Consider the following 17,707-nt stretch of genomic DNA (forward strand, 5'->3'; position numbering starts at 1 on the left):
TCAGGGTATAATTGGAAGTAGTAGTAATAGAGAGCTTTTAGTTTAGAAGGAAACAGCATGAGAGATTTAATAGAAAGCTAGTGGATTAGGAGAGAACCCATGACCTAGACAATATGTAACAAATCAGTGAGATATAAATGGAAATAATTAGAATGGATTATTCTCAGCCCATAGACTATATGTATATCTATGCATGTGTATACATACATATGCACACTTACAAATATGCTATAACATTACTCTTTGAACAACTATCAGTGAAATAGACTAGATCATTGGTGCTAATTTTATGAGCAAAGTGCTCTTCTGAATAGGAAGATTTAGTACTAAAATGAAAATGCAATCTCTGGCAGTTTGAGTAATAGATGGCAACAGAGAATTCATGTTTAGAAAGTTAACTGAGTTGTTGCAGATAGCAATGGTAAAATTGGTAAAATTCTGGGAATACAAATGGTTTCTTCCCCTTTAACCTGTATTCCACAATAGAAAAAAAAAAAAAGATCTTTGTTCTCCAAAGTTAAATGGATAAAAGTTGAAATCAGGGAAGAAAAAGGAATAAAATATGTGAATAAAAGAATGTATGAGTTGGAATTATGTTTTATCATGAACAAAATGGAGGTCAGATCCCATGAAAAGAAAGGAGATGGTAGGGAAAGATGAAGTCAGAGGTTTCCTGTGCAAACCCCTATCTAGTGGTGCCAAAGAGCCTACTTTTCTTTTTTCTTCCCTGTATGAAGCCTAACAGGAATGGAAAAATTTGAGGACCATTGGGAAGTGACTTATATTGTCTAACCTGTTAGTGATTCTGGCAACTTCTTTGCAAATTTTAAATTGTACTGGGATTGCAAACTAGTACATTTTGATAATTAAATAGCTCGTATACTCTGAGCTGGATGCTTATTAAAGAAATGAGGATATGGCTGTGCTATCACAAAGCTGTTGTTTTTATTTTTTATTTTATTTTTTAATTTTCTTCTAGTTTTTATTTATTTTTGAGAGAGAGAGAGAGAGAGAGAGAGAGAGAGATAGCATGAGAAGGGAAGGGACAGAGAGAGGGAGACACAGAATCCAAAGCAGGCTCCAGGCTCTGAGCTGTCAACACAGAGCCCCGACGCGGGGCTCAAACTCAGACTGCAAGATCATGACCTGAGCCAAAGTCGGACACTTAACCGACTGAGCCACCAGGCACTGCTGAGAGCTCTTGTTTTTAAAGCAGTTCCTGTGATGCTTCATTGTTTCACTCTTAAATTCTGTGGCTTAGCCGTAGTACCGTACCAGTCTCCACAGGGAAAATTACAGTGCATCTTTAACTTCCCTTTCCTTACAGTTGCCAAGTGAGAAAAGTTATAGAGCCTTAATATTTTATTGTTTCCCTACTTAAACATATGCCTAACTGCCCAATTTGTTATTATCAAGTAGGTTTAAGAGTTAGAAATAATCCCTGTCAGCTCCCACACAGCATAAACTAGCTTCCTCTTGCTAGTCTGGGCAAAAGTGCATGCAGCTTTTTCACCATTTTATCTTGATTTCTGATATTATCAGTGCTTGGAAGCAGAGGCATTTCTTCAGAACCTTGACCTTTCCTGGACTTTTACTGCTCTGCTTGTCTTTGCATTCTCTTTTTATCTATTAAAGGTAGAATGAGTTGGAGGACATCATGACATCAACAGTGATACTTGCAGAAAGCTAAAAATCTGGATATTGCATATCATCTAACATTAAAAAAAAAAAAAATTACGGGTGCCTGGGTGGCTCAGTCGGTTAAACGTCCAACTTCAGTTCAGGTCATGATCTCACCGTCCGTGACTTCAAGCCCCTCTCGGGCTCTGTGCTGACACCTCAGCCTGGAGCCTGCTTTAGATTCTGTGTGTGTCTCTCTGCACCTCCCAACTCATGCTCTCTGTCTCTCAAAAATGAATAAATGTTAAAAAATAAAATAAAAGGCCACCAAAGTTTGATAAGCCCTATAATGAAGTTTTGAATGAAAGAGAAATTGCCATGTATTACAGTTTATCCTAAACTTTTCCCCATGAGGAGAATTATTTTCCCCAACTTTAAGATGATTGTGTTCTATTTAATATGTGTGTGTGTCCCCAAGACCGAGCATTTATGTTACTGTCTCATATCCTTATGATTGGGATTCATTAGAGGAGAAAAGCCTGAGAGGGAAGAATGAGAATTCCTAATTCACTATGGGATTATGGTTAACTGACCTGAGAACCAAATCTTTTGGGGCTAGAGCCACTTTAGGTGGAGATAGAAAGAGTATGAGAGGACTATAGAGGTGTAAAAGAGGTATTTTGGAGAATGTTGGAGGTGTTTAGAGTATATTTTGATAGACCCATGAATGTTTTTGGCATAATCTCAAAAATCTGTCTTCAAGATACTGTTAAAAAGTTATTAAAACTCACTGAAAGAATTCATCTTGATATTTAAGCCTTTCTAACTCATCCATTCTGTATTATTGGGAATCTGAGACATTTCAGTGTCCTATATGTCAGTATTACAGTGTTCAGACGAAGCCTATTTTATGAGATAGAAGAATCTTTGTGCATTTGTGAAGTCATCTTGGAGAAATTTTGATATATTCTAATGTTTTAAGTATGTTTTTTCATGACTTATTTAATAACATTCTTTACATATGAGTAAGATGTAGTTTTATGTGGTAAAACTTTAGATTAGTGGTTCTTATATAAAATGGGAGAATAATAAATTTCTTAAGTTAAAATGTCTATTTTTCAACTAGGCATCTTTTCTCCTTTTTCAATTAGGAATTTATTTCTATTTGAGTGTTTATTTCACATTTGTTCAAAGACTTCACTCTTCGTCTGTTTGTTTTTAAAGAGGCTATGCATTGTGGCTCTTTGGGAGACTGACCAATTCATTAATACTTCCTTTTCTCTTCTGCCTTTCCTTTGAAAAGACTATTTCACAGTCTCAACTGAAATTTATGCAGCAAACAGAGAAGCAGTGAGGTAGAATAATATGGCAATACTTTACTGCTTTAAACAGTTTAAAAAATTAATAACAAATAATTGTAAAAATCCATACAGAATTAGAATTAGTTAATAAGTTCTGTTGCCACTGTTAGAGTTAATATTCAAATTGACCATGATTTTATTTCAGTTTTTCCTTTTTTTTTCTGACAAGAGTTATGTAACCTTTTAAAACAAAACCTGTTATCAATTTAAAGAACAATAAATTCAATGCTCAATATTTTTATATCTTTATATTTCTTTTTACTTAAATAAAAAAGTAGTTTATTGTGCAAAGTTGACCTTTTGTGGGAATATAAATAGAGTAAAATGGATTCTCCTGGGATCTTTAAGGAAGGGAGACCAATACTGAAGAATGGTTGTGATTTCAAGAGCACATTTTTCTGTTAAATGTAGTTGAGAAAGAATGAAAGCAGCATTGAAAAATTCTTTCAAATAATTACTGTTGAAATCAAACCTTTCTTTTTTTATTAGATCTTTGAAATAAGAGAATGGTGAGACAGAAATGAAAACTTCAAATGAAAATTTAAATGTATCAAATTAGTTTTTAAGTATTCTACATTTCTCCTATTATTATATCAGAGTAGATCTATCAAAACATTACTTTGAAACAGTTTTGAGCCATAGTAATCTAATAAAATGTGTTGTATTTTTGTTACTATGTCCTTTTGCGGTGTTTCAAAGGAAATGGAGTATCTTTAGCTTAATCTATAATAGTAAATTATTTTAGAAATTTAGCTTGACATACAAACAGATGTGTTTTCTTGATTCCTTTTAAACTGAGGGTTGGTGGTTTGTGGTTTATTGTTCCTGTGATTGGCATTAAAAGCCGTATTTCACAGCTTGCAGTGAGGGACTATTGGGTACAGAGTGGCTGTGTTCCACAAACTAAATTCAAAAAGTGTCAATCAAGGTCTCACATAGGTTGCCTAGAGAATGAGTTTTCTTACTGATTTCACCAAATGTCGCCTCATGCTGTCTTTGATTGGCACAGCCTGGCAGGGAGGATGGATGAATCTGTCACCGACTGGTTAATTGTGTTGCTGGTCTCAGTCTGACATCAGGTCTTTGACTCTTAAGTGGCTCAATACAAAACAAATTAGCAGATTGTAGTCATATTTCTCATTCTATATGCTTTGACTTTGTTGAATGCAGTCCATAAATCATATTGACTGACACACAAGTAAATGATGAAAGCTGCTTTTGAGACATGAATCTAGAAAGCAGCGCTGTGAAGGTGCCATGGAAGGATGCATATGGTTGACCCTTTGGGAATTTCCTAGGAGCCAAATGTCTCCTTACCACAATTGTTCTTAGAAGAAAAGCTTTTGGGTAATGCAAAAAGGATCTAATATGTCAGCAGATTCTCTTTTACAAGTTCCTTTGAAATATAAGAAGTTTGTCTAAGGGTTTTCTCTCTTTGCAAGTTGTTTTTCAGCAAAATGTTAGAGGAGGGTAAAAAAGTAGTTACCTTTAAAAGTTTGGCAGGTGTTTTTACTTACTTGTTGAACTTTGTGTTAAAGAGAAAGAAAATGTTCATAATAGTCACAATTAATTTTTCAGATGAGGGTGCTTGAATTTCTAGGTGCTTGAAATTTAGTATTTTCATTTTGTTTGTTGAAAAACAGAGCATCTCCAATGAAACAGGCTAGTTTTTAAAGATCATTGCAAAAGTACTTAGATTATTTTTGTTCTAGAAAATAATAATATTAGAAATGTCAATAATAAAATTAATAATGTTCAGAAAGGAGTGTTTTGTTATACCAAAGGGTATAAGGGCTATAGAGGCATCAGAAACGAATTGCCAAAAGCATTTTTTGGGTGTGCAGATATTTCAAACATTAAAATTTTTCTCTCTAAATATAAGTAATAGATGGAAATTTATGAATAATTGTACACATTTTATAGTTAGAAATTAAACATTTTTAAATGTATAATCTTATAGAATATAACTTTTAAATTATTTAAAGAATCCAAACCTTTTATATTAACTTTAATTTGGAACTACAAAAAAGAATGTATTTCACTTGAGGATGTATTTGTAAATATTTGTAAAATATTTGTAAAATATTTTAATCTTATATCTTTGAGAGCAGTAGCCTATATTTAATATGTATAATCAGAAGAAATTTAGTATTATGCTTTTATTATTACATATGTTGTTTAAACAAAAAGTTAAATTTACATGCACGTGTGTGTGTGTATGTGTGCTTTCATTACCTATTTCCACCAAGTTTATGGAATAGCCAATATTTCTATACTCTTACTATCATTTTTGGCTCCAGTACTATTATATAGTCATTTGTAGCATCAGAACCAATGTTGAATTTTAAAGATCACCTTAAAATTATACCACTTACCCTGTGCAATGTGTTTACTTAAGAAGTGAATATAATAGTAATTTTAGGGGGCAACCTATTAATCTGTTTTGCAGCTAGTATAGTGGCAACATAAGTTGAACATGGAGCTGATTGAATGGAGAAGTACATGAAACTAAAATGCAGTAGTTGTTCCATTGGGTCAAAATTACATTTCCATTAAGTATTCTCAAGCTTGTTACATTATAATTAAATTACATGCCATTGATTTCTCCTCTTTTTACGTTTTTGTCCCCCTCTCATTCATATTGATATTATGGTGTTTGGGGAATGGAGCTGCATGTCTCCCAGACTAATTCCTCTTGGGTTTGGGGGATCTTGAAGCATGCTGGGTTTTGCATTGTTTGTTACATTCCTTTTTGGCAGTTCATCAGTATCTGTCAGATATATTGTTTGCATTGGCTTTTATCTCTAACGTTTTTGATTGAGAAATTGAGATTCCATTTTAGATACAGTTTTTCACTGCATAGTGTCTAAATGCTAAAGACTCAAAAAGATTGCCTTGTTTCTAGTCTGACTTTAAATGTGTAGTTTAATGAACAAATGTTCTAATAAATAACTTTAAAGTTTATTTATGTTCTTTCTTACTCTTCTGACAGATCAACTTTGTAAAACATTTCTGTACCAATTTAGTGAGGCATTTATATTTAGGAGATCTTTTTTCATGACTTTATTAGCCTTTGTGAAAGTAGGAAAAGAATAATTATCAAATAGCACTGAATAAATATTTATTAGTGCAAATGAGGCAGAACATGGCACATTTTCCAAAGTCGTTATTTCTGACTATATTCATGATCTTTGAATCCTATCACAGGAGTTAGTCCATCACCAAATCACATCATTATAGGTTGAAGAGAACAATATCAGGAGCAATTTTAAACAGGAAAACTATACATGAAAGAGTCTTTATATTATTTTAACCTTTTAACTGAAATACAGAAATCCATCTAAAGAAGCAATTTATACTAAAAGTAATATGATGTGATTCAGCTTTGTAATCTAGAGGTGAAACATGTAGCCTTAATTAAGGCTATCAGGAAAAATTTCTGTAGTTTTTTGGAGCTTCTTATAGTGGAAAATATTTAATAATGTAACAAATGTGAAAGAAAATCACAAATATTTGTGGTTTATTTAACCATATATTTCTAAATTATCCAATGATTTTAAAACTAAATGTAGCTTTATAGATGATTTTGAAATCATGTTGGTAGGAAAGCCCCCTAAGCTACTTGAAGCTATGTTACAATGACTCCAAAGTATATTTTGATTTTTAGGCACAGTTTAAATAAAAGTACATTATATTGTTTATTAACTTACATTCTTCTAGCTTGGCTGATTATATAAAGGGGAGCTTAAAGAGCATTAGATGAATAAAATGTTCTGTCAATATGATGATTATTTTATGTCATAAATGTCATATTTTAATGTGTATTTTTAAAGATACTTGAGACATTTCAAGAGGTCTAAAATAATCATTCATGTGTTTTTTACCTGTCTTTTAATTTCCTGGTTGCAATTAGAACTTTAATGATATTTATGTCCTGAGAGGGACAAGTAAACAAGAAGATTAATTTTAATTCCTATGGTCAAAGGCATAACCACTCAGAATACAGAAATAGAAAGGCCAGTAATCACTGTTGAACCACCAGAAAGGGATCAAAAAGAATGTCAGCTATATAATTTTTCTGCTACTTTACGGTGTATTTCTGTATTTGCTTATTTGCTTGTTTATATTTTGGTTTTGATGTTTGTTTTAAACAGGGGAAAGTTGCCCAGACTGCTTGCATGTCAGCCTGCCAGCATCTGTCAACATCCTTAATGCAGATGCTATTGGACAGTGAGTTAAAACAGATAAGCATGGGAGCCGTGCAGCAGTTTAACTTAGATGTCATACAGTGTGAATGTAAGTACCTTACGGGTTAAACCTCATGCATCTCTAGATCTATATTTAAATTATATGCAAAAATGGTATATAAAAGGATAGTTCAGAAAAGAGGGAAAAGGCCTGAATCAGTGAGATTTTCGGCAACCTTAGAAGCAACTTCTTCCAGAAAGAGAAAAACATCTCCGCTTCAGTTTAGGGCTTATAGACTAGAAAGCACTGAAGTGGCAGTACGGACTGGGATGATTGAAATGATGGTTCATTTTCTGCCTCGTCCCTTCTTCTAGTCATTCTTGCTGGGACACTCCTAACATTGGTCATAAACAAATGAAATCATTCTAAATTTGTCATTCTTATTTTCTCAGTAGGCAGTTTTTGTTTTTGTTTTTTAAGTTTATTTATTTTGAGAAAGAGAGAAATCACAAATCGGGGAGGGGTAGAGAGAGAGAATCCCAAGCAGCCTCCAACCCAAGAACCATGAGATCATGACCTGAGCGAAGTCAGATGCTTAACTGAGCCACCAGGCCACCCGGTAGGTAGCTTTTTAGATCATTGCTGGAAGGATAATCTTAGGACCCCGCATTCCGAATGAAGCTTCTTTTATATTCTGGATTTTTGGTTCTCATTCCCCCCCAATTTTTTAAGCCTTTACCTTTGCCATCATTTTTCACTGTTTTCTGTAGGTAAAAGGTGAGCAGATTCTATAATCTAATGTTGACATTAGCCAGTCTGCTTCAAAATGGGATGTGCGTTTAGTTATTGGCCTTGTGTATATATGCTTCTGGTTGTGTGTTCTGTCGCCCTTAAATTATAACTTTAAAGAAAGAATGTAAGGATAGAGCAATTTTCAAACATTGTTTTCAAATAAATGGTACACTGATAAAAAGCCCTGGTTTACAGTTCAGTCAGGAACCACTGCTGATAAATTGAAAATCAGTGGGGCACAAGAAGGATTATAGAATGTTTGTCTGAGGCAAATTTTGCAGTAACATATTTTGTATGAAAGATGTTGATCAGCAGTTTGCAGCTGAAGCAAGAGTGACTCATTTTTTTTTAGTAAATGTCAAATATTTGTCTGCCCACTGTGTGTAAGGCATTCTGCTAAGAAAAACATAATTAATATTAAAAAGAATAATCATGTTTGATCAAGATCAGTTGTTTACTGTACAAAAAAATAAGTCCAGAGTTTTTTAAAACTTACGTATTCCCTTCAAAAAAAGAGAGATGCTTATTTACAAAGGAAAAGAATTTTCCTAGGGAAGAGAAGTATTCATTTTTTTTTCCCTAGGAAGCATTGCTATTTTCTCTAGTTAGAAAATTTTTATTCTATATCTTTCTCCAAATAAAACAATCATTTTAAAAATGGTATCTAGGGGTGCTTAGGTGGCTCAATTGGTTAAGTGTCTGACTATTTCAACTCAGGTCATGATCTCACAGTTTGTGAGTTCTAGTCCCACCTTGGGCTCCATGCTGACAGCACAGAGCCGGCTTAGGATTCTCTGTCTCCCTCTCTCTCTCTCCTCCTTTCCTCCCTCCCTCCCTCCTTCTCTCTCTCTCAAAAATAAGTAAATAAACATTTAAAACAATAAAAAATAAAAAGGGTATTTATATTGTATTTTTAAAATATTTATTAAAAAACACTTTTTTTACAAGTTTCTAAGCTCAAAGTAATTGTTATTCCATTCTACAAGTAGTTTGAAACTGATTTTTTAAAAAAATTCTGTAAAGATTATCTCTGGTTATCATTCCAGTATGATATTTCATAAGTAAACACCTTACATGATATTGCTTTAGGCATTTTGTGTTATTAGATTCTTAATGTGGATTCAGAATAATTAGGTGGTTGAACTTTATTGGCATTTGGTTGTGTCTTCGTAGGTTTTTTGTTCAAAATGAAAATTATTGTTTGACTAGGCATCTTTAGGTATCTAGGTCTTCTCTCTGTTCTCCTCCCTCTTCATGAAAGGCTAGTCTGGCTATACTTACAGAAAAACACCTAAACCCCTAAACTTTGCCTTTCTGTCCTTCTATAGGATAGTTTCCACCTTTGGTTGACTTCTTCTGTTGATATTTTTTCTTTTTTTAAAAAAAAAATTTTAATGTTTATTTATTTTTGAGAGAGAGAGACAGAGTGTAAGCAGAAGGTGCAGAGAGAGAGGGAGACACAGAATCTGAAGCAGGCTCTAGGCTCTGAGCTGTCAGCACAGAGCTCGATGCAGGGCTGGAACTCGCAAACCATGAGATCATGACCTGAGCTGAAGTCAGACGTTCATCTGGACTGAGCCACCCAAGCACCCCGTTGATATTTTCTTAAAGCACTGTTCTCTTGGAAGAAACCTAGAAAGGTCCTAAATATGAGGTATAACTCAGGATATCTGAGTTCAAGTACAAGAAGGGTAAACCCCAGCCTGATGGGGGCCAAGGCTCAGGCTCTATAGATATGGAAAGGGAGAGACCAGGATTCAAAGACAAACCACACAGAATAACTCAGCTCTCTTTAAGATTATGCCTATGTTGGCTCTGCTTCTTAATACTTATCATATATTACTTAAACGTTACTTAATATAGTATCATACATTCAGTACTCACTGAACAAATATAAACCAACATTACATTTTCCATGTTTATTCCACTCTCTTTCTGGTTTAAAAGACCTCTCTACCCCCATCATGACTCTTAGTGACTGATTCACAAATCACTTAAAAATGAAACTTAGCGCTTTTTTTCTAATGAATATTTTAAGAGAATTAAGTTTTCATTTTATTTTAAGTAGTATTTTTGCTTTTTTAAACCTGGAAGAAAGTAGTATTTTCTTTCTCTTTTTTTCTTTTCTTTTTTTTAATTTAAGATTTTATTTTTACATAATCTCTATACCCAGCGTAGAGCTCAAACCCACAACCTGGAGAGAAAGAGTTGTTGTACCAACTGAGCCAGCCAGGTACTCCAGAAAGCAGGTTTTTTTTTTAAATACAAAGTTTAGAGGTGCCTAAGCCTCAGTTGGTTAAATGTTCAATTCTTGATTTTGACTCAGGTCATGATCTCATGGTTCATTAGACTAAGCCCCTCATCAGGCTCTGCACTGACAGGGCCAAGCTTGCTTTGGATTCTGTCTCTCCCTCTCTCTCTCTGACCTTACCTACTCATGATCTCTCTCTCTCAAATAAATAAACATTTTTAAAAAGATATAATACAGAGTTTGTTTTCAGTATTCATGCAATGTGTATGCTTTATACATATTGGGGTAGGCAGAGGAGAAGAGGAATTTGGCTAGATAGGAGGAAGGCTAGAATGCGTTGTAAAAATGTGAAGAGAAGGGATCTGGATACCATAGGCATCAACTGGGATATGGGGAAGATAGGCAGTTAGTTTAAATGTAGAATCCTAAAAGCCAAAAGATCATTGAGTTTCACCACTTACCTGGTAATAAAGATACACATACTCTTCTACCTTGAAATCCACTGTAAATAACCCTGCCACGTAGTTGTCCAGGTAGTCCTTGAACATCCAGTTTGGGGGATTAACTACTCCTCAGAAAATGTGTTTCCGTACAGTGTTATCATTCTGCCAGTTTCTTTCTTTTTTTTTTTTTTTTAATGTTTTATTTATTTCTAGGAGAGAGAGAGACAGTGTGAGCAGGGAAGGGTCAGAGAGAGAGGGAGTCACAGACTGAAACAGGCTCCAGGCTCTGAGCTGGCAGTCAGCACAGAGCCCGACGCGGGGCTCGAACCCACGAACCGCGAGATCATGACCCAAGCGAAAGTCGGACGCTTAACCGACTAAGCCACCCAGGCGCCCCTCATTCTGCCAGTTTCTTAAAGTGAGCTGAACTCACGTTTCCTAAACTTCTCTTAATGGAGCTAGTTCTACCTTGGCCACTGTGACCACTGCCTTTGTGCAAATTAGAAATGGGATCCCTACTAAAAGGAAAAGGTCCTCCAGAGTTGTCCCTTTTATATGAGTTAGAAAAAGTTTACCCTTTTCCCAGCTGGACTCAACACACACCAAGGCACATGGCTTATCAAGTGAAATGTGAGCTACATTGCAGCGCTCCCTTTCCTCCCCTCTCCTCTCCTCAGCTGGACCCCCGTATATAGTAAGCAGTCCAGTGCAGTCTGTATGTGGCAGTTCTGCCTAGGGTCATACAGAGAAAAAACAAGTCCTCAGCCACAAGCCAATTATATGAAAACTGTTCTTATATCCTTAATAATATAAGTGCTGCCAAAGCGAGCACTGTTCTTACGTCCTTCTAAATCTGAAGGCCAGACAACAGTTCCTCTGACTGTTCTCGTGTGATAGATCCAAAGGTCTTCTCTGAACAAACTGATTTGACTGCATTCTGTTTAATGTCTGGTACCCAAAATTGACTACAAAGATACCCACGTGTGTGAGAACCAATATAATCTGCAGTTGGACCATCAAATACATTGTATCATATTCTGTACTTGATTACTAAAGCCTAAACTGTGATTACCAATTTTGGTTGCCAGAGTATACTCTTATGTCATTGAAGCTGTAGTCTTCTAAAACCTCTGTATCATTCTCTCTCTCTCTTTGTGTATGTGAGAGAGAGACATATTATAACCTCTATTTTCTTATCCTACACTTGTATGGTTTATTTTTGTTTTGGGATTTTAAAGTTATCCCTATTAAATTTTAGGATATGAGATCTTTTTATATCAAAATTTAATATCATCTGCAGATTTGTAATCATGCTTTTTACATATTTAACAAGGTTACTAGCAAAGTGTTGAACAAAACCAGGTATCTATGTCATGAGGTACAGTACATTCGTGGTTCTTAAAACTTGATCCCCAGATGAGGACCTGGGAACCTGTTAAGAAATGCGAATTCTTGGGTCCCACCTGTTGAATTGGGAACTCTGGACATTGGACCCAGCAGTTTCTCTTTGATAGGACTCCTAGGTGATTTTGATGCACAGTAAACTTTGAGTACCACATTATATGGACCTGCTCTTCATATTGAATTATTTCCATTATTCAGAATTTTATGGGTATTTTAAGAGGTTTTTTGCAGCCAGTTACTAAGTCCCTAATTGAACCTAACTCATGATTTTGCTCAAAGTAATGAGCAAGTTTGTCAGATACCTTGCTGGCATAGAGGAGTAATAATGACCATTGGGTTTTTCTTCTCAATAGATTTACCCTTTAGAAGAAGAAAATGATACTACTACAATTCTTCAATCCATATGGACTCATAGTAATTACTTTCTCTTCAAGATGCTCAGAAATTGTTACTTAAAAGACCGTGACTGGTTCTTGAGATTAACATAAAATCGTACTACTCTGTGTTATACTAGCAAGAGATCCAGAGTCCAAAGAGTTCGGGTAGCAGGGATCAGGAATTAGAGACCAGGGACCACCAGACATCCTGGGCAATTTAAGAAAGGCTTAAGTCAAAGAATTTAAGCAGTAGAAGGTGAGCATGAAATATAAGCATCAAAAATGGTCTTTATTCTATGTTAGATTTTCCTTCAATTGGGTTTGATCAGAAAACAGAACACATTGTATTTCCTAGGCCTCAGTGTTAGTCTGCTGGTAGAAACCAGTAGGACGTCTCACTGAAGTTGGGGAAGTGGGAAGATGGAAATAATTCAGTTTCTATCATCATTCAGCCGTGTGCTTTTAGTTTTTGTTGGTTTTATTTTTCTCATAGACTTAGCACTGATTCATCTATGTGCTCACTTATTGTTTTAAACCATTTTTGCTAGTATTCCTTGTGACACACATATTTGTGAATTAAACTGGCTTGTGCTAAAATTTCAGTCTGTATCTGACTTTTTTTTTCCATGTAAAGTCAACTGGTTTATAGGAAGATTCATTTATTTAAATGTTAAATGAGAACCTGTTACCTGTTATATACCAAGAAATCCAGGATGAATGAAGCTTCAAAGATCTTACAGTCTGTTTGGTTGGGAGGAGACAGACATGTAAATAACTGTAAAAGAACATAGCAGTTCTTTTTTAATACCAGTTCTTCACATAAATGTACATTGCAGTAGAGAGGGAACAATTCTTCACTCCATGGGGTTGAGAAGATTGACCATGACAAAAGTGAAATTTAAGCTGGGTCTTAAAGGATGAGTAAGATTTCATCAAAAGCAAGGAAGGGCATTCTGAACAGAAGGAATGGCATAGACAAAAGTGCTGTGGTGAGAGAATACTTAGGGACTCTTCAAGCAGTCTTATGTGGCTAGACTACAAGATGCATGATGAAAGCATTACAAGATATGGCTGATAAAAGTTAGACTCCTGAGTCTTTGGACCTTATTTAATAAACAATAGAGAGCTTTGGAAGCTTTTTAATCAGGACTATGATATATAGAAAGAAGGTTAACTCTATGTCATGTGGAAATTGAACTGAACTGAGATACTGCAAGTAGGAAAACTTGGTAAGAGACTATAGAATTTTTTTCCATGAAGGATAAAAAGAACTTGATTTTGGGCGGTGGGAATGAAGAGAAAAGGGTGGACTCCAGACCTTTTGAAGGAGAAAATACATTGTTGGGTGGGTAAAGGTATAATTTGATATGATTAAGATGGTTAGAATCACACAGTGGAAGAGACCTAGAGAATGCATCTCATGATTTGGGGACTGGGGGCAGGTGTGAAAAGGGAGAGAAAGAGGGAGAAAAAGGGAGAGGAAGAGGAGGGAGAGAGAGAGAAAAGAGGAGAGATTTAACATCCAGAGTAGATCATTAGATTCAACATAGAATTTTTTTTTTTTTTACAAATAGTTTATTGTCAAATTAGTTTCCACATAACACTCAGTGCTCATCCCCACAAGTGTCCTCCTCCATCCCCATCCCCCCCTCCTCCCCACATCCATCAGTCCTCAGTTTTTGTCAGCATTCAAGAGTCTCTCATGGTTTGCCTCTCTCCCTTTCCCCCACCATTTCTGCCCTTCTTCTCCCCCTTGTTCCTCCGTCAAGTTCCTCCTAATCCTCCTATATGTGCAAACATATGATATTTGTCCTTCTCTGCCTGACTTATTTCGCTCAGCATAACACCCTCAAGGTCCATCCACGTTGCTACACATGGCCAGATTTCATTGTTTCTCATTGCCATCAACATAGAATTTTTAATTGTAGACACCTTGCAGAATGCTATGTTCATAGCATTATTTAATTCTTATCTGGTTTGATCTAAAGAGTTAAAGTTTCTTTAATATGTTCTAATTAGATGGGATGTCTGGGTGTCTCAGCTGGTTGTGTCCAACTCTTGATTTCGGCTCGGGTCATGATATCATGAGTTTGAGACCTGCATCAGGTTCTGGACTGACAGTGTGGAGCCTGCTTGGGATTCTCTGTCTCCCTCTCTCTCTGCCCTTCGCTCCCTCTCTCTCTCCCTCTCTATTTCTCTCTTTCTCTCTCTTTCAAAAATAAATAAATAAACATTAAATAAAAGAAAATCTCTATGAAAAAATATATATTCTTTGGGATTATTTTTACTATTTTGGTCATTTTTCTTTGAATTATTTTCTTTTTTAACCTGTACCAGGCAAAACTTGATAAAATGGCTGAGTTCAGGAATGCAGAATCATGAACTTATGTAGAACTTTTTTCTTAAAATGTTATTTTATTTTTTAAGTAATCTCTACACCCAACATGGGGCTTGAACCTAAAACCCAGGATCAAGGGACACTTGCTCTACTAACTGAACCAGCCAGGAGCCCCTTTATATATACATATATATTTTTTAATTTTTTCAAATCAGCCTTAAGATGGTCTGAATATATGTCAAGAAGTTGAAACCATGGTTCCAGTCCTGGCTCTTTTTGGGCAAGTGGCTTTGAACAAACCAACAATTGAGAGGACTCAGTTTTTCCTGTAAAATATAAGATTTTGAATTGATAATTTCCAAGATGTATCCTAGTTTAAGATTGAGATGCAGAAAAATTTAAGGCAAAGAAATGTGGGGCTTTGGAGTCATACACTAATTAATTCCTTATCTACTGTGTGTTTGGCATTTAGGCAATACAGTGGTCAACAAAATAGGAAAGATTGTTACTGTCTTGGGATTTAAGCCCAGGGAGGCAATCATTAAATAATTGCACCTGGTAAATATGATTATAAATTGCTAAATTTTATGAAAGTATTTGGTACTGTGAAAAAGTATAGGAAGTAGACCTAATTTAGAGAAAAAGTTATATAGATTGAGGGTATGAGGTAGGGTCTACGCATGAATGAATTGGATACTTGAGATTAACTTGACTGTAACCACAATGCTGTTATAACTACCTGGCTGGAGACATCAGGAAGGCATCCATTTGGAATTGCAAGTGTCGCTGTCTCTGAAAGCTGCATGGAACCTTTGATCCTATGAGCGACTTTGTATAACTTCAAGATAAATTGCTTTTTCGTTGGAAGAGGATTTGCCATGCTTGGCATGAAGCACATGTTCTAAGTGTTATGTGTGCTTTTGTTTTATACTCATTAAACACCTGTTACGTATTGGGCCCCAATACAGGTTCCTTATAAATGCAAATGCACAGAGGAAAAGATCAAAATGTCCTCTTCAGATTTTATAAAGGTACCTCCAAAATTTTTTATATCACTAACAAAATACAGAATATTCCCAGAGCATCAAGCAATCAGAAAGATCTACCCCAAAATAGATCTGGAATGTCCTTTTTCATACATTCTGTGTAAATATCCAAATGAGGTTATCCATTCCTAAGAGTTTTAACATCTTAAATCCATAGGTATGAAAAAGCTCCAGACTGAAGAGTACTAGCCTCTGTTTCAGTAGTGAGTTATTGAGGAACAGATAAATCTCTAGATGTAAAGGCCTTGGATAAAGGCTTAGCCCACTCAAAAAAATAGATGAAGGCTTTTTATAGGTTATGTGTGTCTATTGCACGCATGCACGACATTGACCTCAGGACCTCTAATTCTAGTCTTGAAAAGAGATCTGTACCTCCAAATAAAAGGATTCAGGGAAAATTATGTGGATGTATCCATAGAACAGTATTTTAATCTCTCTCTCTTTTTTAAGTTTATTTAGAGAAAGAGAGAGAATCCCAAATAGCTATCAGCATAGAGCCTGATGCAGGTCTTGAAGTCATGACCCCTGAGATCATGACCTGAGCAAAAATCAAGAGTTTGATGCTTAACTGACTGAGTCACCTGGGTATCCCAGTGTCTCTTTTTAGTTTATAGTTTTTTCTTTGTTTTGTTTGTTTTTGTTTTTGTTCTTTGAGAGAGAACATGAATAGGGAAGGGGCAGAGAGAGGCGGGTACAAAGGATCCAAAGTGAGCTCTGCGCTGACAGCAGCAAGCCTGATGTGGGGCTTTTGAACTCACAAACTCTGAGTTTGTGACCTGAGCCATAGTTGCTCAACAGACTGAGCCAACCAGATGCCAGTCCAGTGTCTCTTTCTGGATGCTATTTTGCCTCTGTGAACTGGTCCTGGTTTTAATGGCATTTAAAGTATCAGATTAAGACTACTTCGCCCATATTTAGTTCCAGGAAAGAGGGGCATTTGGTCCTAGAGACTTATATCCTGTTGCTGCCAACCGCAAGTAACAATGTAAGTCTAAGACTCAAGAATTCTAATAAGGGGGACCCACCTGGGTGGCTCAGTCGGTTAAGCGTCCAACTTTGGCTCAGGTCATGATCTCACAGTTTGTGAATTCGAGCCCTGCATCAGGCTCTGGGCTGACAGCTAGCTCAGAGCCTGGAGTCTACTTCAGATTCTGTGTCTTCCTCTCTCTCTGACCCTCCCCTGCTCACGCTGTCTCTCTCTCTCAGAAATAAATAAAACATTAAAAATTTTTTAAAAAGAAAAATATAATAAGAACCTCCACTCCCAGGCATGAGTTCTTCACGACCAGAAAAACCACTAGATGGTGCTCTTAGTCATTCCTTCTAATGATATAACTAATCCACTTCGAATACTTTCTTTGCCTAGCCAAAATTTGAGTTCTAACTAGCTACTTTAAATCTTCAGCTCTAGCAAGAAACAGAATTATGAGGAATCTCTTCAATATGCAGACTCTTGGTATTCATTTTCAGTTATTTTATTTAGTTACAAAATTATTCCATTTTATATGCCCCACCTTGTCATCCACAGACAGTCTTAAGACTAGCCTCATCCCCTCACCCTCTCTTCCAGTCATTTGTCAATTCCTTTGGTCTATTTGCTCCTATGACTCTTTCTTCCCCTTCCCTCCCACCCCCTGACAATTCTAAATGTTCTATGTAGATGTTGTTCAAATAATGCACATTCTCTACCCCACAGTAAAAATAACTGCCTAGCAAAAGATTGTTTAAGGACTTATTTCCTCTTTCCCTTATTTCAGGGAAGGTTTTATACTTTCATACCAGGATAGATACTTACAGCCTGACATCCTATCAGTCCTGTACTCCTGCACCAAATCCTGCACATCTGTATATAGATCCTGAGGGCAAATTGTTTTGTTATATATACAA

At 35.8% G+C, this 17,707-nt stretch overlaps 1 protein-coding gene across 3 annotated transcripts in view; it reads left to right on the top strand.

The window, feature by feature from the left end:
- EXOC6 (exocyst complex component 6) overlaps positions 1 to 17,707 on the top strand; it is a 222,641-nt gene that overhangs the window by 159,933 nt on the left and 45,001 nt on the right. For all 3 annotated transcript variants that reach the window (XM_039230230.1, XM_039230232.1, XM_039230231.1), the window contains exon 19: positions 7,136 to 7,277. In XM_039230230.1, the coding sequence (XP_039086161.1) occupies positions 7,136 to 7,277 (142 nt within the window). The remainder of the gene's footprint in view (positions 1 to 7,135; positions 7,278 to 17,707) is intronic.

The sequence above is a fragment of the Hyaena hyaena genome, unplaced genomic scaffold (assembly GCF_003009895.1).
Source record: "Hyaena hyaena isolate Hyena2069 unplaced genomic scaffold, ASM300989v1 scaffold_44, whole genome shotgun sequence".
NCBI lineage: Eukaryota > Metazoa > Chordata > Mammalia > Carnivora > Hyaenidae > Hyaena > Hyaena hyaena.